The following is a 24559-nucleotide window of genomic DNA, read 5'->3' as shown; positions in this document are numbered from 1 at the left end:
CCTTCCTTACAGCATCCTTCTAAAAGGGCTAAGGCATGACTACACTCACAAAGTTTATTATTATTATTTTTTATTATTAATATTTTATTAAGTTTTATCAGTAGAAAAGTACAGAAAAATACAAAAACAAAAAAATACAAAATTACAAAATACAAAAATTAAACACGAAAAAGAAGAAGAAGAAAGAAACACATATAAAAGAAAACAAAACTCCCTCTTTTTTTAATTTCTCATCTTTAGTTAACTTATTTACCTGACTTCCTCACGCCTCCCTTTTTTGTATCCCTTTTGAAAATTGGTTCAGCAAATTCATATCCTATTAGTTTATCTATTATCAATCCCATCTTACATTTTACCTTGTTGCTAGAACCCCTTCAATTCATTTCAATGTCATCAGCATTCAAAAATTTTACAATGTTTCTGTAAATAAGTTTTAAATTTCCTCCAATCTTCTTCCACCAACTCTTCTCCCTGGTCTCGGATTCTGCCAGTCATTTCCGCCATTTCCATATAGTCTATTAATTGCATCTGCCATTCTTCCAGAGTGGGTAGGTCTTGTGTCTTCCAATGCTTTGCAATGAGAATTCTTGCTGCTGCTGTAGCGTACATAAAGAAAGTTCTAGCCTTCTTTAACACCGATTGGCCAACTATGCCCAGGAGAAAGGCCTCTGGTTTCTTCAGGAAAGTATATTTAAATACCTTTTTCATTTCATTATAGATCATCTCCCAGAAAGCCTTAATCCTTGGGCACGTCCACCAAAGGTGGAAGAATGTACCTTCAATTTCTTTACATTTCCAACATTTGTTGTCGGGCAAATGATATATTTTTGCAAGCTTGACTGGAGTCATGTACCACCTGTACATCATTTTCATAATATTCTCTCTTAGGGCATTACATGCCGTAAATTTAATCCCGGTGGTCCACAACTTCTCCCAGTCAGCAAACATAATATTATATCCTATATATTGTGCCCATTTTATCATTGCAGATTTTACCGTTTCTTCCTCAGTATTCCATTTCAACAGCAGATTGTACATTCTTGATAGTATCTTGATAGTATCAGACCTAGCAGGGCAGCAGCTGAAGAAGGAGCAAAAAAGGTTTTCTTGTGTGTGTGTGTTTCTTTGTGGCTGATTAGCTGTTCTCCCTGTGCAAAGGTCAGAGGGGGCAGGGTTTCTGTTGAGGCAGGGGATTAGCTGTGGGAGGAGCTTATCAGACCTAGCAGGGCAACAGCTGAAAAAGGAGCAAAAAAGGTTTTCTTGTGTGTGTGTTTCTTTGTGGCTGATTAGCTGTTCTCCCTGTGCAAAGGTCAGAGGGGGCAGGGTTTCTGTTGAGGCAGGGAATTAGCTGTGGGAGGAGCTTATCATACCTAGCAGGGCAGCGACACGCGCCTAGTGGCGCACACAGTTTGATCCATCTTTTAGATTTAGGGGAGCTAGTCTCAAACGTTTGTTGGGGGAGACCTAGGTTTTTTTTCTTGTGGGGGGAGTTATTTGTCCTGTCTTCACACTTTTTATGATGGAGGACCGCTGTAGCCACCCCCAACGACACGTTCTCAGGATGGAGGGGGAGGGAACAGCTGCAGTCGCCTGCAGTTCCTGCGCAATGTTTGCCATCTTGCCAAAGGTTGCAGGCAGCTTTACTTGCAGCAATTGCATGTTGATTGCCCTCTTAAAAGACAAAGTCCAGCAAATGGAGGAACGTGTAGCTACGCTCCAAAGAATTAGAGAGCTGGAGCTCTTCTTGGAAGCAACAGAGCACACCGTCTCCACCAAGGAGGAGACAGGGGACTCCCCTGAGAAGGAGGCTAGTTCACCAACACAGGTGCCAGATTTATGGAGAAACGTGACTCAAAGAAGTAGGAGGCCCAGGGTTCGTTCTGATTGTTTAGAAATACACAATCGCTTTGAGGTCCTCTCCCCCAGCATGGAAGACGAAGAGCAGACTCCATTTGAGGATCTCTCCCTCATTACAGTCGATCAGGTATATGAAGACGAGCAGCAAAGTCAGTCCTCAGGGAATGTGCAGGCGACCTTGGAACGGACAGCTCACAGAAGAACCCCGACCAAACCTAAGAGGAGGCGTGTAGTGGTGATAGGTGATTCCCTACGGAGGGGAACAGAAGCAGTGATCTGTGGGCCTGACAAGATGTCTCGGGAAGTGTGCTGTCTCCCCGGGGCTAAGATCCAAGATGTAACTGAACGACTGCAAGGAATCATAAAACCCACTGACAAATACCCCTTCCTCTTGGTTCATGTGGGAACCAATGACACTGCAAGCAATAACCTCCAGAAGATCAAAAGAGACTACAAGGCTCTCGGCAGGAAATTGAAGCAACTAAATGCACAAACTGTCATCTCATCTGTCCTCCCAGTTGAACGACATGGCCCAGGGAGAGAGGGAAAAATAGTGGAAGTGAACAGCTGGCTTCGCAAATGGTGTAAACAGGAACGGTTTGGATTCTTAGATCACGGACTGCAGTTTCTTGAAGATGGACTTCTGGCAAGCGATGGGCTGCACCTCACAACGGTTGGGAGAAATGTTTTTGCCAAAAATCTCAGAAACCTCATCAGGAGGGCTTTAAACTGACTAATGTGGGGGAGGGAGACAGTGCTCCTGAAGGTAGGAGTCTATCAATTGATGAAGATGATCATCCAAATGTCATAGACCAAATGGAGCAAACAGCACGCAGACCTAGTGGTGGGAGGAAAAAATCCTTAAATAAGAGACACGGGGGAATGATTAATGGACTTCAATGTCTGTACACTAATGCGCAAAGCATGGGAAATAAACAAGATGAGCTTGAGCTCTTGGTACAGCAAACTAAATATGACATAATAGGCATCATTGAAACCTGGTGGGATAAGTCCCACGATTGGAATGTAATAAAGGGGGGGGGGGGTAAAATCTATTTCAGAGAAACAGACCAGACAAGAAAGGAGGAGGAGTGGCGTTATATGTCAGGGATGTGTATACCTGTGAAGAGATGCAAGATTTAGAACCTCAAAGCCAAAGTGAGAGCATTTGGAGAGAAGAATAACAGAGACCTCATTGTGGGAGTTTACTATAGATCCCCAAGCCAAACGGAGGACATAGACGATGCCTTCCTGGAACAGATGGCCAAGCATGCAAAAGGAAGGGAGATAGTAGTAATGGGGGACTTCAATTACCCGGATATTTGTTGGATGTCAAACTCAGCCAAGAGCATAAGGTCAAACAGATTCCTCACTGGCCTTGCAGACAACTTCATTGTCCAGAAAGTGGGAGAAGCAACAAGAGGAACAGCCATTTTAGATCTGGTCCTAACCAATGTTGATGACCTGGTTAGTGGGGTAGAAGTGGAAGGATCATTAGGCGCGAGTGATCATGCTCTTCTGAAGTTTACTATACAGCGGAAAGGAGCAGCCAAGCATACTAGGACTCAATTTCTTGACTTTAAGAAAGCCGACTTCATAAAACTTAGGGAAGTGCTGGGTGAGATCCCATGGACAGTAATACTAAAAGGAAAGGGAGTTCATGATGGCTGGGAGTTTGTTAAGAGGGAGATAGTAAAAGCACAACGTCAGGCAATACCAATGAGACGGAAACATGGAAGGTGCCTAAAGAAGCCAGGGTGGCTATCTAAAGAACTTTTAACTGAGTTAAGATTAAAAAAAGATGTGTACAAAAAATGGAAAAGGGGGGATACCACCAAAGAGGAATTCAAACAAATAGCCAGCACATGTAGACACAAAGTCAGAAAAGCTAAAGAATAGAATGAACTCAGGCTTGCTAGAGAGGTTAAAAGCAACAAAAAAGGCTTTTATGGGTATGTTCGTAGCAAAAGGAAGAACAAAGAAACAGTGGGGTCACTCAGAGGAGAAGATGGTGAAATGCAAACAGGGGACACAGAAAGGGCTGAACTCCTCAATGCCTTCTTTGCCTCAGTCTTCTCCGATAAAGAAAACAATGCCCGACCTGAAGAATTTGGAGCAAATGATTCAGCAAGAGGAAACACAGCCCAGAATAACTAAGGAGATAGTACAAGAATACTTGGCTAGTTTAGATGTATTCAAGTCTCCAGGGCCAGATGAACTGCATCCAAGAGTATTAAAAGAACTGGCAGATGTGATCTCAGAACCACTGGCAGTCATCTTTGAGAATTCCTGGAGAACAGGCGAAGTCCCGGCAGACTGGAGGAGGGCAAATGTTGTCCCTATTTTCAAAAAGGGGAAAAGAGAGGACCCAAATAATTACCGCCCAGTCAGTCTGACATCAATACCAGGGAAGATTCTGGAGCAGATCATTAAGCAAACAGTCTGTGAGCACCTAGAAAGGAATGCTGTGATCACCAATAGTCAGCATGGATTTCTGAAAAATAAGTCATGTCAGACTAACCTGATCTTGTTTTTTGACAGAATTACAAGCCTGGTAGATGAAGGGAACGCAGTGGATGTAGCCTACCTTGATTTCAGCAAGGCATTTGACAAGGTGCCCCATGATATTCTTGTAAAGAAGCTGGTAAAATGTGGTCTTGACTATGCTACCACTCAGTGGATTTGTAACTGGCTGACTGACCGAACCCAAAGGGTTCTCATCAATGGTTCCTCTTCATCCTGGAGAAGAGTGACTAGTGGGGTGCCACAGGGTTCTGTCTTGGGCCCGGTCTTATTCAACATTTTTATCAACGACTTGGATGATGGACTCAAGGGCATCCTGATCAAATTTGCAGATGACACCAAACTGGGAGGGGTGGCTAACACCCCAGAGGACAGGATCACACTTCAAAATGACCTTGACAGATTAGAGAACTGGGCAAAAACAAACAAGATGAATTTTAACAGGGAGAAATGTAAAGTATTGCACTTGGGCAAAAAAAAATGAGAGGCACAAATACAAGATGGGTGACACCTGGCTTGAGAGCAGTACATGTGAAAAGGATCTAGGAGTCTTGGTTGACCATAAACTTGACATGAGCCAACAGTGTGACGCGGCAGCTAAAAAAGCCAATGCAATTCTGGGCTGCATCAATAGGAGTATAGCATCTAGATCAAGGGAAGTAATAGTGCCACTGTATTCTGCTCTGGTCAGACCTCACCTAGAGTACTGTGTCCAGTTCTGGGCACCACAATTCAAGAAGGACACTGACAAACTGGAACGTGTCCAGAGGAGGGCAACCAAAATGGTCAAAGGCCTGGAAACGATGCCTTATGAGGAACGGCTAAGGGAGCTGGGCATGTTTAGCCTGGAGAAGAGGAGGTTAAGGGGTGATATGATAGCCATGTTCAAATATATAAAAGGATGTCACATAGAGGAGGGGAAAAGGTTGTTTTCTGCTGCTCCAGAGAAGCGGACACGGAGCAATGGATCCAAACTACAAGAAAGAAGATTCCACCTAAACATTAGGAAGAACTTCCTGACAGTAAGAGCTGTTCGACAGTGGAATTTGCTGCCAAGGAGTGTGGTGGAGTCTCCTTCTTTGGAGGTCTTTAAGCAGAGGCTTGACAACCATATGTCAGGAGTGCTCTGATGGTGTTTCCTGCTTGGCAGGGGGTTGGACTCGATGGCCCTTGTGGTCTCTTCCAACTCTATGATTCTATGATTCTTAGCATTGGGTTCTAACAGTTCTGTTTCTAACTTTGATTTTTCCACCTGGAAACCAATTTTTTAATCCAAGTTATAAACCTCTCTTATTTGAAAATAGTGTAACCAGTCTCACACCTTCTCTTTAAGCTTCTCATAGCTCTGCAATTTCAATTTGTCACCTTCCTGTTCTAGAATTTCCCAGTATTTTGGCCATTTGGCCTCCATGTTAAGTTTTTTCAAAGCTTTCGCTTCCATAGGTGATAGCCACCTTGGGGTTTTACTCTCCAGAAAGTCTTTATATCTTATCCAGACATTAAACAATGCTTTCCTGACAATATGGTTTCTAAATGCCTTATGTGTTTTTACCTTGCCATACCACAAATATGCATGCCACCCAAATACATTGTCATAACCTTCAAGATCCAAAAATCTGTATTTTCAAGAAGCAGCCATTCCTTCAGCCAGCAAAAAGCTGCTGATTCATAGTAGAGTTTAAGGTCTGGCAGGGCAAACCCCCCTCTGTCTTTAGCATCAGTAAGTATCTTAAATTTTATTCTGGGCTTTTTGCCCTGCCAGACAAATCTAGATATGTCTCTTTGCCACTTCTTGAAGCAATCCATCTTATCGATAATTTGCAATGATTGAAATAAAAATAACATTCTCGGCAATACATTCATCTTAATAACAGCAATTCGACCCAGCAAGGAAAGCTTCAAATTCGACCAAATTTCTAAATCTTTTTTCACTTCTGACCAACATTTCTCATAGTTATCTTTAAATAAATTCACATTCTTAGAAGTCATATTCACCCCCAGGTATTTTACCTTCTTTACTAATGTTAAGTCTGTCTCTTTCTGAAACCTCTCTCTCTCTATCGGCGTCAAATTTTTCTCCAAGACCTTGGTTTTTAACTTATTCAATTTAAAACCTGCCACCTGACCAAAATCCTGGATTACTTCTAAAGCCCTCTTAGTACTAGATGCTGGCTCCTGTAATGTCAGAACTAGGTCATCTGCAAAAGCTTTAAGTTTGTATTGTTTAACTCCGACCTGAATACCTTGAATCAAATGGTCCCTTCTAATCATATTTAGCAAAACCTCCAGAACCGAAATAAAAAGCAATGGGGAAATTGGGCAGCCTTGTTGTGTTCCTTTCTCTATTTTCAATTCTTCTGTCACCACATTATTAACTATCAATTTGGCCTTTTGTTCAGAGTAAATCGCACCTATGCCGTTTTCAAAGTTTTGTCCAACCCCCATCCCCTGAAGATTTGTCTTCATGAAACTCCAGGAAATATTATTGAAGGCTTTCTCCGCGTCTACAAATATCAAAACTGCTTTTGTGTTGATGTTCACCTGCAGCTTTTCTAAGATGTTAATTATATTCCTCATGTTGTCCAATAGATGTCTTCCAGGGAGAAAGCCAGCCTGGTCTTTATGTATCCCCTCTGCCAGTACTTTTTTCAATCTTCTAGCCAGAATGCCTGCAAAAATTTTATAATCCACATTAAGCAGGGATATGGGGCGGTAGTTCTTCAGTTGTGTCTTTTCAGACTCAGTTTTCGGTATAAGTGTGATATAAGCTTCTTTCCATGACTCAGGCGCTTTCCCCCCCTCCATAATTTCATTGCAAACCTCCTTTAGTGGTTGAATTAAATAGTCTTTCAAAGTTCTATAATATTTGGAGGTTAACCCATCAGGCCCTGGAGATTTGCCCAATTGCATATTCTGAATCGCACCTTCCACCTCTTGTTCAGTTATTTTATAGTTCAATAATAATTTATTTTCTTGAGAATTTTTTTGTAATCCGTTGGTCTTCAAAAATTGGCCAGTTTTTGTCTCAATTTGCGGCCCTTGTGTATAAAGTTGTTTAAAGTATCTCTGGAAGCAATTTCTAATCTCCTGAGGGTTCTGTATGTTCTTTCCATCCACTTCAAGGTTGGTAACCGTGTTTAACTTTTGTCTCCTCTTCAACTGCCACACTAACAGCTTCCCACATTTATTAGCTGATTCGAAGGTCTTTTGTCTCATCTGTTTAATTTTCCATTCAATATCCTGATTTATCATTTTCATGTATTGTACTTGATATAACTTGATTTCTCTCAAGATCTCTTGTGACTTTGGTTTAGCTCTAAGCTTCTTCTCTCCTTCTCTTATTTTCTCCAAAATCTTTTCTTTTTTCTCATTTTGAATTCTCCTTTTTATTGCATTCTGCTGTATCAAGAACCCTCTCATTACAGCTTTACTTGCGTCCCAGATTACTCTTTTTTCCACAGAGGTCTTCAAATTTATCTCAAAATAGTCTTTCATAATTTTTGGGGCTTTTTGGTAATTTCTGAATCTCTAAACAAGGTGTCATTCATCCTCCATCTGAAGGAACCAATCGGTGTTAGTTTCATTTCCATTTTCACAGGGTTATGGTCGAAGCATGTTTTTGGGCAAATTTCCACTTTTCGAATCTTGGGAGCCACTCCTCTGGTTATCCAGATTTGGTCAATTCTTGTCCAGGTCTTTTGGGCTTCAGAAAAGAAAGTCCCCTCTCTACCTAGGGGGTTCTTAGTTCTCCAAATGTCAATTAAGTCCATATTGTCTGTCATTTCAAAGAAAGTTTTCGGCAGTCTTCCATCTTTTGTCATCACTTGTCTTTCTGACTTATCCATATTTGTCGATACCACTCCATTCATGTCTCCAAGCATAATAATATTATAGTCCATAAAGTCCAACAACGTCTCGTGCAGTTTCTTAAAAAATTCTGATTTCCCCTCATTTGGTGCATATACCCCTACTATCAAGAGTCTCTCTCCTTGAAATTGTATTTCAATTGCCACAAATCTTCCTTGACCATCTTTGAAAATGAATTTTGGTGATAAACTTTCTTTTGCGTAGATCACAACTCCTCTCTTTTTAACTTTATCCGATGAGATAAATTCTTGACCTAGTCTTTTATTAGTTAATACTTTCCTATGTATTCTAGTCACATGGGTTTCTTGCAAACAAATCAAGTCCAATTTTTCCTTTTTCAATAGATGAAAGATTCTTTTCCTCTTGTCAGGGGAGTTCAAACCTCGAATGTTCCAACTTAATACCTGCAGAGACATTATGTAATTATTCTGTTTCACCTCCAACTGCTCCTAATAGTTGTTCTTGATCTGTGGGTGGTATCACTTTCTCTGGTTTATCCAATCCCAATGGTAGCTTTGCTGGGTCCAAAACTCCTGGTTTTGGTATCTTCGGTTCTTTTCCCTCTGCCTCTTTTTGTAAATCTTCCTCGTGGTCTTTCAGAAATCTCACTTTGTCCTCTTCTGATCTTATCTTCACCTTTTCCCCTTTGTAAGTGAAAGACAAGCCCTGGGGAAACTCCCACCTGAAAATAATACTATTTCTTCTTAACAAGTACACTAGATCTCCGTAATTAGCTCTGAGGTCCAGTAAATATTTTGGGATATCTTTAAAAATTTCTATCCTTGAATCCTCTATTTCCAGTGATTTCTGGTAATGCAGGCTCAGTATTTTATCCCTCTCTTCTTTGGATCTGAATGTAATCAAACAGTCTCTTACCCTGTTCTTTCTTCCCCCTTTGCCCCCTTTACCAAGTCTGAAGGCAGTCACTATCTTAAAATCTTTATCTGAATCAAGGCCCCAGAATTCTTCAAATTCCTGTGTAAGAAAGTCACTCAGATTACCTTCTTCCAATTCCGGTACCGCCCTGATCCTTAGATTGGTCTGTTTATCTTTAAGTTCAATTAAGGACAATTGTGCCTTATGGTCCTCTAGTTGTTTGTTAATTGGCTGTATTTTTTCTTCTACCGCTAACACCTTCTCTTTTGCTTCCTCGGCAATTTTTCTTGTCAATTTAGATTCCTGCAGCAACCGATCAATGGCCTGTGTGTTAGAGCTGATAGTTGTGGTGTTTAAATCAATTTTGGCTGACAATTTTTCCAAAGCTCCAAATATTTTATCTAATGATGCATTTAATGTCTCTTCAGAGCCCGCACCTTTTGCTCCAGACTGCCCAGTATCTTCTTTTTCTAGGACAGGAGGTGCTACTATTGATTGTCTTCGTTGCTGCTGTCTGGTTTTTATCCTTGAAGATTTTTCCTGGGGTTTTTCCTGAGGTTGGAGCTGATCCATTACTTTATCTTTAAAACTCAAGGTGACTTTCACGATTCAGGTTTCTTTTGTAATGGGAAAAATTTCCTAGCCAACTGTAATGGAAAATCCCCAGCTATGTCCCAAGCCTCCTCTAGGGGAGCACCTTAGCAACAATGTTCTTTTCAAAGCAACTTATTTCTAAAGGCAGTCGTATCCTTTTCAACTTCCAATTTTCCAGTAAAAAGCAACAGTTACAGAAAGGGTCCTTCAATATTTTCAGTTCAATTGCAGAGTAGTCACACATAGTTGCAATGTCTATAAACGGTGCAAAACTTTCCTACTGTCTCTGGCAGACCAATATCAGGGATTAAGCGGTGGTCTTTTTCCCCCACCCTTTTTCCTCAAATCAAAAGGTTTCTTCTCCTCCCCCCCCCTCTGAGAGGGAGTTCTTATATCTGGCATTAAAATTTAGCTCCTCTTAATTCAACTTTTCCAGTTCTTAGCTTCAAAAGTCTTTGCTTTAGTCCTATTTACAAAACCAGAAGACGGACTTCCTTTTTGCGCCTTCCCGCTTCAGTGCCAAATTCAAGTTCGTTGCGTCGGTCAAAGGAAACAAATCCTTTGATCTCCCAATTTTTACAGGATCTTACTCACAGGTTGTAGTTTAGAAGCCGAAATTTCAAAGGAAAAAGGTCAGCGCTCTCCGGCATCAGCTGTGCAGCTTCACTCCGCAGAAGTAGCGATCAACTCTCAGCACCGCGCCGCACACCCCGTCTCGTTCCGGAGCTCTTTGCCGAGTTCCTTTACAAAACGGGGGTGTGTGCAAAAGGTGCCCGCCGAGTCCCACGGTCGCAGGCTTCACTCGCCTGCGGTTTTCGAAAGGGTCCCCGCTTCGATGCAGCAGGTAGACCCGATTTCTGCGGAGCTTCTCCCTCCTATTCAGAGGGATTCCGCCATTGCCGATGGCGCCGCCTCCGGAAGTCCTACACTCACAAAGTTTAAATCCACCATAAGGTGCAGCAATCAGGCCTCTGTTTCAACACAAAATACCAATGATCCTTATGCCAAGTGGGAGAAAGGTCGTAAACATTATGAACACACAAACCTTGGAGAGAAAAAATAAAAACAAAAAGCATCAGCAATTTAATTTGATTTAATGGAAGTATCTGCTGATAAGAACATGTGAGCAATGCAGATTTTCCAGATAGATGCAAAACATAGAGCAGGAAACCTTAGACCTTTAGATATTGCTGGACAGCAGCTATGCTGGGGCTGATGGGAGTCCAACAAACATCTGGAGCGTGTGCTGAGCTAGAAAAGCCCTTTAACTGGAAAATTGCAGAGCAGTCCTATTTATTCCAAGGCAACCCTCCAACTTAATTGGGACTTGCTTCTAATTAAGGTTGCACAAAACTACAACCTTAAAAAGCATTTGTAGAAGTCACAGTCATTCTATGTTATAGCTACACTTTGCTCCTAACTGTCTGAAAGTGGTTTCTCTAGCCTAGGCTGGGGTATCCCAGACAGAGGAAATAAACAGGGCAATATCCTAAACCACCACATATAACACAAATCTCTCTCTCACCTGGTCATAAGTCAGAAGTCTCTGAAGTTCGTTTTTAGTGATCAGAGTTTTCACATCGCTGGCATCAGGAAGGCAAAGCCTGTAGTTCAGATCACCCAACCAGATGACAATGCTGGAAAAAAGCAATGAAACCACAGCTACAGGCTAGCTCACAGGGTCAGGGGGCGGGGGGCGGCCTGCTGCCACTTCCTGCAATATGTAGTAAGAATGATAACTAGGATTGGGCAGTATGTGTGAGGAGAACCTGAGCTTACAGGGTTAAACAGCTCAGAATGTGCGTCCTGCCTACTGTGGGGTGGAGAGACTCTGCGTCAAATCCGAGAGTCTCAGTCCTTTGTTCTATTCTGCTTTTGTTTTTGTCTGGGACAGACACGTTTGTACGATGTTCTGTACTCTACCTAGATAATGGATAGTTTCTGCTATAAATAAAGTGCTTTTATAGTTTTAGTAACTCTGCGTGAGAGCCTGATTTATGCATATCGACGCACAGAAGACAGAGGCTTATTTTCTGACCACTGCTAGACTCGGCTTTTGCTCAGAGCTTTGGAATGCCTTTGAAGGCCTGGCGCAGCAAGGAAAGCCCGCCGGACTGTTATCTCTCTGAGCAATAAATTACTTTCAGAGGCTATGGAGCCGAAGTTTTTACGCTGTCAGAGAAAGCCTGCTTTTATGTGCTGTGTGCTGAAAAGCTTTTGGCTGCTGAAGAAGGAAGCCCAGCTCTGAGACTCTGCCTGGAGGAAAGCAGGGGGTCTCACTGGCTGCAAGCTGTGTGCTGCAAAGTGTCGCTGGAGGCCTCTCCTCGGAAGCTGGCTGGTACGCGTGAGTACTTCTGAGCCCCAAGGGAGGACTGGGGGAGGAGATGGCTGCTCTCCAGAAATCTTATTATGTCCTGTTTGAGAAGCTCAACAGCCAGAAATCTGGGCCAGAAGAGCACGGGGGGTGTTTTTGGCCACAGGGCTCTGGAGTCCATTCCAAAAGGAGCCGGCCCCACCCATGAAAGCTGCTGCTGGAGCTGGGGCAGCAGACGTGGAGGCTGCTCTGCTGAGAGAGAGAGAGAGAGAGAGAGAGAGAGAGAGAGAGCAGAGAGAGCAGTGAGAGCTCTGTATACTGAGAGCAAGTGTGGATGCTTTGCTGTTGCCCCACCTGGAGGGTCTCAAGACTGCTCAGGCCGCCTGGCAGGTGCTGAAGAGTCTGTGTGAAAGCTCAGCAGGAGCCAAGGGCCGAGGGGAAGCCGAGGACCCGGTGGGGGCTGAAGGCCACATTTCTGAAGATACAGCTGGGAGTTGCTTTGTCTCTGAGAGGACACGTCATGTAGAGGCCAGAAACCAGAGTGCTGGGGAGCATGCAGGCCCAGGCTGTGCACCCAAAGGTGGGGGTGCAGTGAGTGCAGGAATGGCTGGAGGGGAAGCTGTGAGAGCTTTTGCTACATGCCGCTGTTATTGGTATGGCTCTCCCTCCCACCTCGTGAGAGACTGCCCAGTGGAGGTGCAGGAAGGGCCCAAGGTTGTCTCCCGGAGCAACCAGATTAAGAGCTCTTTGAAACGTGGGAAGCAAAAGCCAAAGACAGCTGGCAGAGACGGCCCTGAACATAAACATTTAGCAGCTTCTATGGCAAGAATCAGGAGCTGTGAACAGGACACTGTGCTGTTTTTTGTGATTGACTCAGGAGTTTTGCATCATCTCGTGCCCTCTGGTGGTTTTCTGAGGAACTGCACCTCTGTAGTCTCTGGAAACTCTGTCTGTTTGACAGATGGGACTAAGCGTGCTCTGACACAGACTGGCTCACTGTTTTGTTCTTTCTTACAGAATTTGATACAGGCGTTTGTCGTTCCTGGACTGTCCTGTGCGTTGCTATCCATCGCCGCTCTTGTTGCTGACAATTATAGAGTCTGTTTTGAGAATAACATGTGTTCTATTTCCAGGGATAGGCAACAACTAGTCAGTGTGGAATGTAAAGATAGGCTGTTTGTGCTAGAAGCTTCTCTTGCAGGTCCAGATGCCACGGAGGCAGCTCAAGCGTAATGTGCCAATGTTCCAGTCCATGATGCGTGTGCTCATTTCTGGCATAGACGTATGGCTCACGTGTCATGGGGTTATGTGAAGAAGATCCCAGAATGCACTGAGGGGTGCAAAATGAAATCCTGTGCTAAGTTTCTTGAGTGCAGAGCATGTAAGCACGCAAAGGTGAAAACGCGCCCATACCCAAGGTCCGAAAGGATGACCACTAGGCCTTTTCAGTTAGTACATGCAGATTTGTGTGGCCCGATGTCAGTAACCAGTCTGGGCGGGGCCAAATTTGCATTGGTGCTGATAGATGATTTTTCAAGGAATGGCTGACTGTTCACTCTTAAACACAAGAGTGAGGCTGCGCCGCTAATCAAAAATTGGATTGCGGCAGTGGAACTGCAGTTTTCCACACGCATGTGAAACTTTCAGAGCGACCGTGGCGGAGAGTTCACCGGGTCTGCGCTGCAAAGTTTCTTCCGCCAGAAGGAAATTCAACACAGGTTGACAGCTCCACACAGTCCCCAGCAGAATGGTGTTGCAGAACGCTGGAACAGAACGCTGCAGGAGATGTCCGCAGCGTTGCTGTTTGATGCTGGGCTCCCACAGCGCTTTTGAGGGGAGTCTTGGTGGACGGCCAATTTTACCTTGAACAGGTCGTTTAATTCAGTGGTAGGGGACACACCCTATTTTCTGCTGCACGGCAAGAAGCCCAAGGTGCATTTCTTCTGTGTTTTTGGCTGTGAGGCTTGGGTCCTCATACCAAAGGCCAAACGCAGAAAGGGTGGCCCTAGGTCCCAAAAGATGATTTTCTGTGGGTATGAGCCAGGGATCAAGAGGTGGAGATTTGCTTATCCATCAGGGAATCAGTCCAGAATTCTGCTCAGCAACAGTGCTGAATTCTGTAAGCAGAGTGGGTGGACACGCATGCATGGGAACCCTGATATTCTTTCAGAGAGTCTGCTTGACTCTGCTGATGAAGAAGAGGAAGAGGTTGAACCTTCTGTTGAGGCACAGAGTCCAGACCCAAATCAGGTAGAGAGGAGAACTTCTCCTAAGGCTGTGAAGCTTGAACACAGCAGTGCTCCTTCTTTTCCCATACGTTCAGCTGAGAAATCCAGATGGTGCAGCAAATCAGAGGGGGAGCTCTCTGATGCCAAGGACGTTCTGGCTGGCCCTAGTGCGTCAGAGGGGGTATCTGAAGTTGGGTTGCGCCATTCAACTCGGGCAACGAAAGGGAAACCTCCTGACAGGTTTGCAGTCACTAGTGTGTGGGTGTTGGGAAACTGCCAGGGAGATAGTGTCCATCATGAGCCCCCAAGCCGGAGTTCTGGACGTTCATCGGCCTCCCGTACTCACGCAGATCCAACAGTTAGGGGCACAAAGCCTTTGGAAATTCTTAGCCACATTCCTAGGCTGGTGCACCCTCTTTATCAGCAGAAACGCAGCCGAAAGCTTGCATCACAGAAGAGCAGAAGAGCATAATTTACAGACTTTATTTAGCGTTTAACAGAACAAAAGAAAACACGTCCATTCTGTCAGCGTGTCTGAGCCGACTGAGAAAACGAAAGGAAAAAACAGCAAGCATAAACATCCTGTGAATAGGACATGCGCAGACTCTGTTGCTTACAAAAGCCTGCTCCCTTTTAAGGTGGAACGGAAATATCCTAACATCCTCCCCCTTTCCGTGTAACCTGTTGTACCTGTGGTTCACCCAATTGCAACCTTTGTACATAAACCTTAAGTTGTTCTTTGTTAACAACCTTAGACAACAGATCAGCAGGAATTTCATTTCCTGCCATGTAGGACACCTGAATCAGTCCTTTCTGAATACACTCTCTTGCACGATGTAGCTTAATCTGCAAGTACTTGGTTCTCTGCTTGCAACTCTCGGAGTTCAGCAAAGCCAAACACGATCTATTGTCTTGATACACTTGTATAGGACATTTCACAGAAACTCTGATGTCCTTAAACAGTTGCATCAACCATTCACAATCCATGAGTGAAAATGACAGAGCATTGAGTTCTGCTTCACAGGAACTTAGGCTCACTGTCATCTGCTTCTTGCACAACCAGTCAAACAGGCAGTGGTTGTACATGTAGCACACACCAGAAGTGCTTGTACCATCCGTGGTGTCACTCCCAAAACTTGCATCTGCAAAGATTTCAAGACCTCCAGTCTTCTGACTGGTGAACCTCAGCCTGTAGTGCATAGTCCCTTTCAAATAGCGGGCTATGCGCTTCAGAGCTTTCCAATCCTGAACCGTAGGATTGTTGGCATGTCTGCTAAGCAGATTACAGCTTACAGCTATGTCAGGTCTTGAACATCTGGCAATGAAATTCATCTTGCCTAGAATGCATCTGTACAGCGTTATGTCAGAAAACGCTTCAGCAGTACTGTCTACCTGGTAACCTGTCACCATCGGTGTGTCTGCTGGGTTTGCATCAACCAAATTCAACCTGGTTAACACATCAGCAATTTTCTGTGTTTGGTGTACCAGAAAATTACCTGCTTGGTCCTTCTCCACCTGCAGAGAAAGATAGTTGGATACCTCACCAAGATCCTTCATGTCAAAGTGCTCCTTCAGCTGAGCTAGGGTGCTTTGGTAAAAAGCCTGATTCTTCCAAAACATCAGAAGATCATCAACAAAACATAAACAATACAGTTTGTTTTGCCCCTCCTCCTTGACAAACACACATGGATCAGCTTTGCCCTGGTGAAAACCTAGAGAAAGCAATGTCTCAGTGAGTTTTGTGTTCCAACACCTGGCACTCTGCTTGAGACCATATAAGGATTTCCGCAGTTTACAGACCATTCCCTTCTGTATCTGCATCCCATCAGGTGGAAGCATGAACAGCTGTTCATTCAAAATCCCGTACAAAAAAGCTGTATTAATGTCGTGGTGGGAAACATGCAGTTTCTCCTCCGCAGCGACCTTGAGCATCAGCCGAATGCTCTCATATTTGACTGTGGGAGAGTAGGTCTCGTGGTAATCCTGTCCTGGTACCTGTGAAAAACCTCTGGCAACCAATCTGGCTTTGTGTCTGACTACCTTGCCATTCTGGTCTGTCTTGGCCTTGAAGACCCATTTGCTGCCAACCAGTCTCATTCCTGGGACTACCGGTACCAATTCCCAAGTTTGGTTCCTGTTCAAGGAATCAACTTCAGCCTTCATGGCATTAAGCCAAGGCTCAGCATCTTTAGAGGTCAACTCCTGAACCTCTTTGAAGCTTGAAGGTTCCCAAACCTTCTCTGAGCTACCAAGAACAGCAGTTGCTGTCTTAGCAAACTCATCAGCATACCTCTTTGGAGGTCTGCCCTTGGTCGCCCTTTCAGATCTGCGTACTAGACGCAAGTCTTCTGGACTCATCTCCTCTTTCTTTGGAGAAAAATGACCAATGGTGAACAGTGGTTCTTCCAGTTCATTGTCAGACGCATCAGATGGTCTGACTGAGGCCTTTGCGCTCTGGTAGTCTGCTGTGTCATCACTTTCACTGACATCAGCAGCAGCGCCGCCCACTGAACTGGAATCCGAACTCTGATCATCATCATCCTCATCCTCATCATCATCATCCTCATCCTCATCAGCAGCAGCTTTCTCATCTTTAGCTGCTTGCTTGACATCACCTTCATCCTCCTCTGGGTAACTCTGGAAAATTCCCACATTTTCCCCCCACTTAGGATTTGTACTCAACACTCCTTGTGAACTTAATGGATTTAGAGTCAGTCATCCATACCCTGTATGCACCTTTTTCGTACCCCATGAACAAACCATGTGCCCCACGCTTCCCAAGCTTGTTGGTTTGTTGTGTGCGTACCCACATGTCCGAACCAAAGATTCTCATGTGTTTGGTGTTGGGTTTCTTGCCAAACATCTTCTCATAGGGGGTACAGCCAATGGGTGATGACAATCTGCGATTAAAGGAATAAACAAAATTCCCCAAAGCCTCCCCCCAAAACTTATCAGGGAGATTGGCATCATGCAACAAGGTTTTGATTCCTTGCAGCAATGTTTGATTTGCTCTCTCCGCAAGCCCATTCATCCATGGCGATCTGGGCGTTGACATGTCATGCTGGATTCCCTTCTCAGTCAGGAAAGCTTCAAACTGCTGAGAAGTAAACTCCCCGCCCCGATCAGTAAATAAACAAGAAATACGTTTACTGTGCACATTCTCCAACCAAGCACAGAATTCCTTAAACTTCGGAAACGCTTGCGATTTCTGTTCGAGCAAATACACATGAATGTACCTGGAAAAAGAATCAATCAGAATCATGAAGTACCTTGCTCCTCCTATAGAGGGCGCTAGTGGCCCTACCAGGTCTGCATGCACTAGCTGGTAGGGTTTGGAAGCCTGCCTGCTAGACTCCTTGCCTTTTGGAGCAACCTTCACCTTGTTCTCTGCACAAGATACACATTTCATGTGAAATTTACAGGGTTTGATGTTCAAACCCTCAACCACCTCTGGCATTTTGGCCAGTGCCTTCCAAGAGAGGTGACAAAACCTTCGATGCGCATCATGAATGCAACCTGCATGAAGAACTTTGTTAGTTTGTGCAACACAACAAGAATCAGCATTAGATACAGCAACAGTGTCATCATAAGTTATATGGAACAAACCATCCATAAACTTTGCATGCAAATAGTCCTCTTTGCCTTTACTGATGACACAGACGCTCCTCTTGAAGGAAATCTGAAAACCACGCCCAGTAAGCTGTGGGACGCTCAACAAGTTGCTTGCAGCGCCTGGAACATATAGTACACCACTGATGGTTGTGTGCAAACTTGCAAGTTTCACAGTCCCTTCTCCTGCAATTTGCAACGTCCTTCCATCAGCCAGGTGGATCTCACCTTCCTGAGGCTTGAAGGAGATAAAGAGGTGCCGATCCTTAGAAACGTGGCGCGTACAGCCTGAATCCACAACAAAGCTGCCTTTGGCTGTTGGAGCAGTCCTTACAGCAAGCAAACCCTTGTTTTGCAGCTTGCCCCCCTGCTGCTCCTGGCCAGCAGACTTGCCTTTAGCCTTTGGTGAAGCTGTGCCAGCAAGCAACGCCTTGCTTTCCACTGGCGTGGGCTTTTGCAGCTTGCCCCCCTGCTTCTGGCCATCTGCAGACGTGCCTTTAGCCTTTGGTGAAGCCGTGCCAGCAAACAATGCTTTGTTTTCCCCTTGCGCGGGCTCTTCACCCTCCCTCTGCTCCTGGCCATCTGCAGGTGTCTGCCTGTGGCTCTGTTTACCTTTGCCTTTCCGGCTTCTGCAAAGGCGATGGCCTTGGTTCTCACGAGAACCAGAGCTCTCAGCTGCCGACTCCTTGGCTCCCCCTGGAGGCTGGAATGCTGCCTGGGATGACGTGACGGTCAGCTCCCCCTGCAGCTTGCAACCGGTGCCCTCAGCATCCCTGCACTCAATCGCATTCTGGGAAACAGCTAGGACCTCCGATGCAGTCAAACTCTGGGCTGGGATTATTGGTTTGTGAGCTTTCAACAAAGCAGTCCACATTGCACGTGCAGTGGTGTTGCCAGCCAGCGTCTTAATTTCCTCAAGAGATACGGATAGGACTATTATGTCCATCGCTTTCGAATCAGCTGATTTCCATCTCTCTGTCAGAGGAACTGGGGGGGCTCCAGAAACAACATGCCACACCCCAAACTGACGCAGTAAACTCTCACACCATTTTGCCCAGGGTTCATAATTCTGCCCATGTAACTTAAGGGACTGAGCATCTCCAGAAGCTTGGAAAAACTCCATTTCCAGCTTTTGGCTTTTAGCCGTGAGTCTATTTTAACTTGAAAGACTCCTTATCTTGGCAGCTCATTAATCACGAAGCCTTTCTGGCTCGGCTCCCAGGCCAATTAAGCCTTGCCGTAGATCAAAGAAAAGCGTCCCTTCTTTCTTTCGCTTTTCCCACAACATACCTCAAACGCAGTCTGTTGCAGCTTTACTCTCCTGTAGGTGCCTTGAATCTGGGCCCGAAACCTAGTTGTTGGGAAACTGCCAGGGAGATAGTGTCCATCATGAGCCCCCAAGCCGGAGTTCTGGACGTTCATCGGCCTCCCGTACTCACGCAGATCCAACAGTTAGGGGCACAAAGCCTTTGGAAATTCTTAGCCACATTCCTAGGCTGGTGCACCCTCTTTATCAGCAGAAACGCAGCCGAAAGCTTGCATCACAGAAGAGCAGAAGAGCATAATTTACAGACTTTATTTAGCGTTTAACAGAACAAAAGAAAACACGTCCATTCTGTCAGCGTGTCTGAGCCGACTGAGAAAACGAAAGGAAAAAACAGCAAGCATAAACATCCTGTGAATAGGACATGCGCAGACTCTGTTGCTTACAAAAGCCTGCTCCCTTTTAAGGTGGAACGGAAATATCCTAACATCGGGTTGGTATGGCACAGTGTGAACCTGAGGGTTTCGAGGATGCTCAGAAACTGCCTCAGGAAGAAGCCAGGAAATGGCATGAGGCGATGCAAAAGAAGATGAGCTCAATGGAGTCTCTAGGTGTGTTCTCCCTCACGAAGTTGCCAGTGGGCAAACAGGCTGTGAGTAACCGCTGGGTTTACCGTCTTAAACCCACAGCAACTGGAGAACCACAGTACAAGGCTAGGCTAGTAGCCAGAGAGTTCACGCAGCGGAAGGGGCTGTATTATACTGAGGTATATGCTCCTACTTCCAGAAGTGAAACTCTGCGCATGCTCTTAGCCATTGCTGCACAAAGAGGTTTGCTGGTGCATCACTTTGATGTGGATGTAGCCTACTTGAACTCAGACCTCCAGGAGGATCTGTACATGCTTCCTCCTCCAGGGTTTGAGGGCAATGAGCAAGGTACTGTATGGAGACTTCACAAGTCAATTTACGGTTTGAAACAATCAGCCAGGAATTGGAACTTGTGCCTGAATGAAGCTTTAGAGAAGCTAGGTTTCAGGAAGAGTCTTGCTGACAGCTGCCTGTACCTTAAAGGGTCAAGAGAGTCACAGGAAATGGTCAAAATAAAAAAATTCCTTCCAGTAGCACCTTAAAGACCAACTAAGTTAGTTCTTGGTATGAGCTTTCGTGTGCATGCACACTTCTTCAGATACAGGAAATGGTGTTAAGCTTTGTTGATGACATCATTTACACCGCAAGGGCAGACAAACAGGTACAGAAGTTTGCCAAAGAGCTAGGGAAGCGGTTTCAGCTCAAGAACCTGTGTGCAGTAAAGATCTACCTGGGCGTGGAGATGGCTAGAACTGAGGATGGTAGCTTCTTGCTCAGTCAGAAAGGCAAGATAGAGCAGTTGCTTGAGAAGTTCAGAATGTCTGATTGTGCAGGGGTTAGGACACCCATGGAGACAAGCTATGTGATGGACAGTCAGCAAGCAGAACGTGCTGAGTTCGAGAACGCTGTGCTCTTTCAGTCAGCTCTGGGTAGTCTGTTGTATCTGTCCCAATGGAGCAGACCGGACATTGCTTTTACTACCAATCAGCTCAGTAGGGAAGCTTCAAAGCCCAGTGTAAGTGCCTGGAATGGTATCAAGCGTTTACTGCGTTACCTGCAGGATACCAAAGACTTCAGTCTCAAACTGTCAGCTGCAGGTGAGATGAAGCTCACATGCTGGGCAGACAGCGACTGGGCAAATATGGATGACAGGAAGTCCGTATCCGGGGTGGTAATAAAGTTTGGGAAATCTCTTGTTGGGTGGAAGTCCTGGAAGCAGTCTCATTGTGCTGTTCTCTACTGAGGCTGAGTTCAACACACTGTCAGATTTGTGCCAGGAACTGGAGTTCTATAGATGCTTGGTGCAAGAGATCTGTGGGGATTGTAGCTTGCCCATCACTGTTTGGGAAGACAATCAACCCTGTCTGAAGCTAGCAGAATCTGGGCAGTTTAAGGCCAGAACCAAGCATCTACACATACTTTTCCAGAATGTATGTCAAAGTGTTCAGTCAGGTTTGATACGACTGAAATATTGTGCCAGTCACGATAACTTGGCTGATGGTTTTACTAAACCAGGGGTCTGCAACCTGCGGCTCCGGAGCCGCACGTGGCTCTTTTACACCTTTGCCGCGGCTCCGGGGCAGATACTAGCGAGGGGAGGAGGCGCATTGTGCGCCCCGACACTCCCCACTGTGGCAGGCGCTGTACTGGCTGTGATGTCACATGGGGGTGGTGCGTGCGTTAGTCACGCACCGTCCCAACGTCACCTTCCCGCCCGCTGTCAGATCAGAGGGCAGCAGCGCGCATGCTTTAAATGTCACAATGGTTTTGTGGCTCCCAGGGTTTTTTTTCCTTCGGAAACGGGTCCAAGTGGCTCTTTTTGTCTTAAAGGTTGCAGACCCCTGTACTAAACCATTGAGCTTCCAGCATCATGGGGAGTTCTGTGGTGGTTTGGAGTTGGGGTAAGTGGTGATACTTGCTTGCCCCCAGTAGTGCAGGACGAGAGGGGGTGTGAGGAGAACCTGAGCTTACAGGGTCAAACAGTTCAGAGTGTGTGTCCTGCCTACTGTGGGGCGGAGAGACTCTGCGTCACATCCGAGAGTCTCAGTCCTTTGTTCTATTCTGCTTTTGCTTTTGTCTGGGACAGACACGTTTGTACGATGTTCCGTACTCTGCTAGATAATGGATAGTTTCTGCTATAAATAAAGTGCTTTTAGTTTTAGTAACTCTGCGTGAGAGCCTGATTTATGCACATCAACGCACAGAAGACAGAAGGCTTATTTTCTGACCACTGCTAGACTCTGCTTTTGCTCAGAGCTTTGGAATGCCTTTGAAGGCCTGGCGCAGCGAGGAAATCCCGCCGGACTGTTATCTCTCTGAGCAATAAATTACTTTCAGAGTATGATCATATTAGGCTAGTGCTCTGTGAACTACACTGGCTCTTGAACTGGTTCCAGGCCCAATTCAGAGCATCCCATTTGGCCTTTCAAGTGTTTCAAGGTTTGGGAAAAGGGTACCAGAAGAAGACCCACTTATTTTTGCACTGCCTCTCCACTGACTAGAATCTTTAGCAGGGGTGGCCCCTTCCCAGGGTACACCTGCTCTTTCAAGTATGACAGGGCCTTTTCAGTAATGGCACCCAACCTTTTAGAATAACATTCCCAAAGAGGTTCACCTGGCCCCTGCTTTGATGTCCTTTCAGCAAACACTTTTAAAATTTCCCATGGTTCTTTAATTCATGGGTAGGGTGCTTGTTGCCCTCCAAAAACTGCTGTAGTACACAGGAACATAGGAAGCTACCTTATATTGAAGCAGACCATTGACCCATCAAGCTCAGGACTGACTACATGGACTGGCAGCAGCTTTCAGGCAGAGATCATTCCCAGCCCTATCTGCACACACTGGTGACTGAGCCTGGAACCTTCTCCATGCAAAATGGCTGCTCTGCTTTTGCATTACTGCCCTTAACAAATTGCAACTCCCACCCCCCTGCCCCACCCCGATCTCTGGAGAAGTTGCCCACATTTGCTATAATCTAATCTAATACATCTCTGCCACTAGGTTTATGTTGCTCTCTTTAGATCTGCTGCTATTAAGGTACAGTTTAGATGCTTTAAATTATCTTGAGGTGCATTTCTGATTATTATTTTAAATATGCCACTTTGGGGAAGAAATCCCCACAATTAATGAATTAATGAATGAAGCCCAGCACTCGCTTCCACAGATGTTTAGTATCTGTCTGCCCTGAATGAAGCAGGAGCCTACGATGCTGGACACTTCTGGCTGCTCTAGTAGAAACCTTAGTGGTGCAGCTGCAGCAGCAGGGATTGCTGACACTGCACCCTCCTGGTGTTGCTGAAGTGGAACTCTCATGAACCCCAGTCAGCAAGGACAATTCTTAACAATTATGGGAATTTTGGTCTATCAACATTTGGAGAGCAGTATGCTGCCTACCCTTGAGCTACACACAGGCAGGAAAGTTACAGAAACGTGACTCAATTTGCTTCTCCAGATAGCGGAGACCAACAAGTTACATCAGCCAAGGCTCTCTCCCTCCAAGCCCTCGAAATGCACTCGTGTTTCATGATTGTCAGCTGCAGCAGACCCTGGTCAGGGGGCAGGAAGCTCATCTGGGCACAGATATCCTTGTAATTCTGGTTTCGGCGCTTGAAGTCTTCCACGTGGGCAGCAAGGTGGGAATTGACAATGCAGAAGCTGGTATTGTTGAAGACAAACCTCACGGCCACACACCCCTTATTACCTTGCAGGGGCGGAGCAAAGATGGCTGTTAGCGAGCAAGCAGGAAAGAGGGGGAAACTGGTTGGCAGAGATTATCAAAACATATAGACAGATAGAAAGATAGACGTAGGGAATTCCGCTCTCAGGGTCTACTCCCCATCTTCCACATGATGCCTGTGCCCACTGTCTCCCTCATCACTTTCTTGATGCAGCTGAGCTGGTCCTTCCTGACAAAGATGAGCAACATCATTCCGACTAGACGCACCAGCTGCACCTAGAAGATGCAAGGTACTGGGATGTCTACCAGCTCTGTTCATTGCTTGCTGTCCTGGGCCGGCTGGATGCAGATTGGAGTGGCAGGTGGCACCAACTGGGGATCCCCCAAGGGAAGAAGGCTCAGAGCCAGGGAACTGGTGGGGGGATGACGACGCTGAGTTGTCAGAGGGAGCAGACTGTGAGCAAGAGGAGGTGTTGGAAACTGAAGAGGCAAGAGGGCAGGAAGATTCTGTGTCAAACAGCAGTCCAGAATCAGAGGCAGAAGTGGAGGCTGGAGGCGGGGGTCTTGAGGCAGAGATCAGGCAGGCTGCTGAAGAAGCCAGGGGGTCTCCCCATTCTGCTGCAATCAGCTCCCCTCCCTGCTGGTCTCCCAGAACACAGAGAAATTAAGAGGATGGAGCAAAGACAGTCAAGGTGTCAGAGTCTCAGGTTGCTTGGGAAGGCCCAGGGGGAGGAGGAGACTTAAGAGAGTGGTGGGAGGGTAGCAACCTTCAGCCTTCACAACTACCTCTCTGGGGCAAGACCTGTTGGGAAAGGTTTCTGTGATCACGAGGCCTGCACGGTTTTGGTTTCTTTGAATAAAGAATTTTGGCTTCTTTTGAATAAAACACCACTGACACCAGGTGTTTTTTATTGCTGACCGATTCCTCCTCCTTCTCCTCCTCACTCCAGCTCCTGACAGCTGTCTGGCTGCTGAAGAAATGGGTGGGGTTGGACTTACTTTCTTGTACTTGGATTTGGAATGCAAAGCCTTTTCCACAGCTGTCAGCCACTCTTGCTCCTTTGTCGAGTCCAAGTAGAAGAAAGCCTCTGTGCTCAGGTCCAGCTCCTGGAACCTAATGCCAAAGTGCCATCAGACACAATACACATCCCTAGCACTGAGGCC

The 24559-nt window shown here is 45.6% G+C and overlaps 1 protein-coding gene and 2 pseudogenes across 3 annotated transcripts in view; 1 reads left to right on the top strand and 2 right to left on the bottom strand.

Moving 5' to 3' along the window:
• Positions 1-2883, top strand: part of LOC310697679 (uncharacterized protein) — a 454726-nt gene extending 451843 nt beyond the window's left edge. The window contains exon 3 of the mRNA XM_083484370.1: positions 1383-2883. Coding sequence (XP_083340496.1) covers positions 1517-2590 — 1074 coding nt within the window. The 5' untranslated portion in view covers positions 1383-1516 and the 3' untranslated portion in view covers positions 2591-2883. The remainder of the gene's footprint in view (positions 1-1382) is intronic.
• Positions 1-24559, bottom strand: part of LOC310697839 (inositol polyphosphate 5-phosphatase OCRL-like) — a 728228-nt pseudogene that overhangs the window by 36658 nt on the left and 667011 nt on the right. The window lies entirely within an intron of this gene.
• The window catches only part of LOC310697817 (inositol polyphosphate 5-phosphatase OCRL-like), a 73456-nt pseudogene that overhangs the window by 26238 nt on the left and 22659 nt on the right, over positions 1-24559 (bottom strand). Inside the window, exons 5-8 of the transcript XR_014530129.1 lie at positions 24395-24509; positions 23551-23671; positions 23233-23419; positions 11243-11354 (exon numbers count right to left, since the gene is read on the bottom strand). The product of XR_014530129.1 is annotated as an inositol polyphosphate 5-phosphatase OCRL-like (transcript). The remainder of the gene's footprint in view (positions 1-11242; positions 11355-23232; positions 23420-23550; positions 23672-24394; positions 24510-24559) is intronic.

Source organism: Podarcis liolepis (genome assembly GCF_965112155.1).
Source record: "Podarcis liolepis genome assembly, chromosome: W".
Lineage (NCBI taxonomy): Eukaryota > Metazoa > Chordata > Lepidosauria > Squamata > Lacertidae > Podarcis > Podarcis liolepis.
This window is presented reverse-complemented; position numbering and strand designations above follow the sequence as displayed.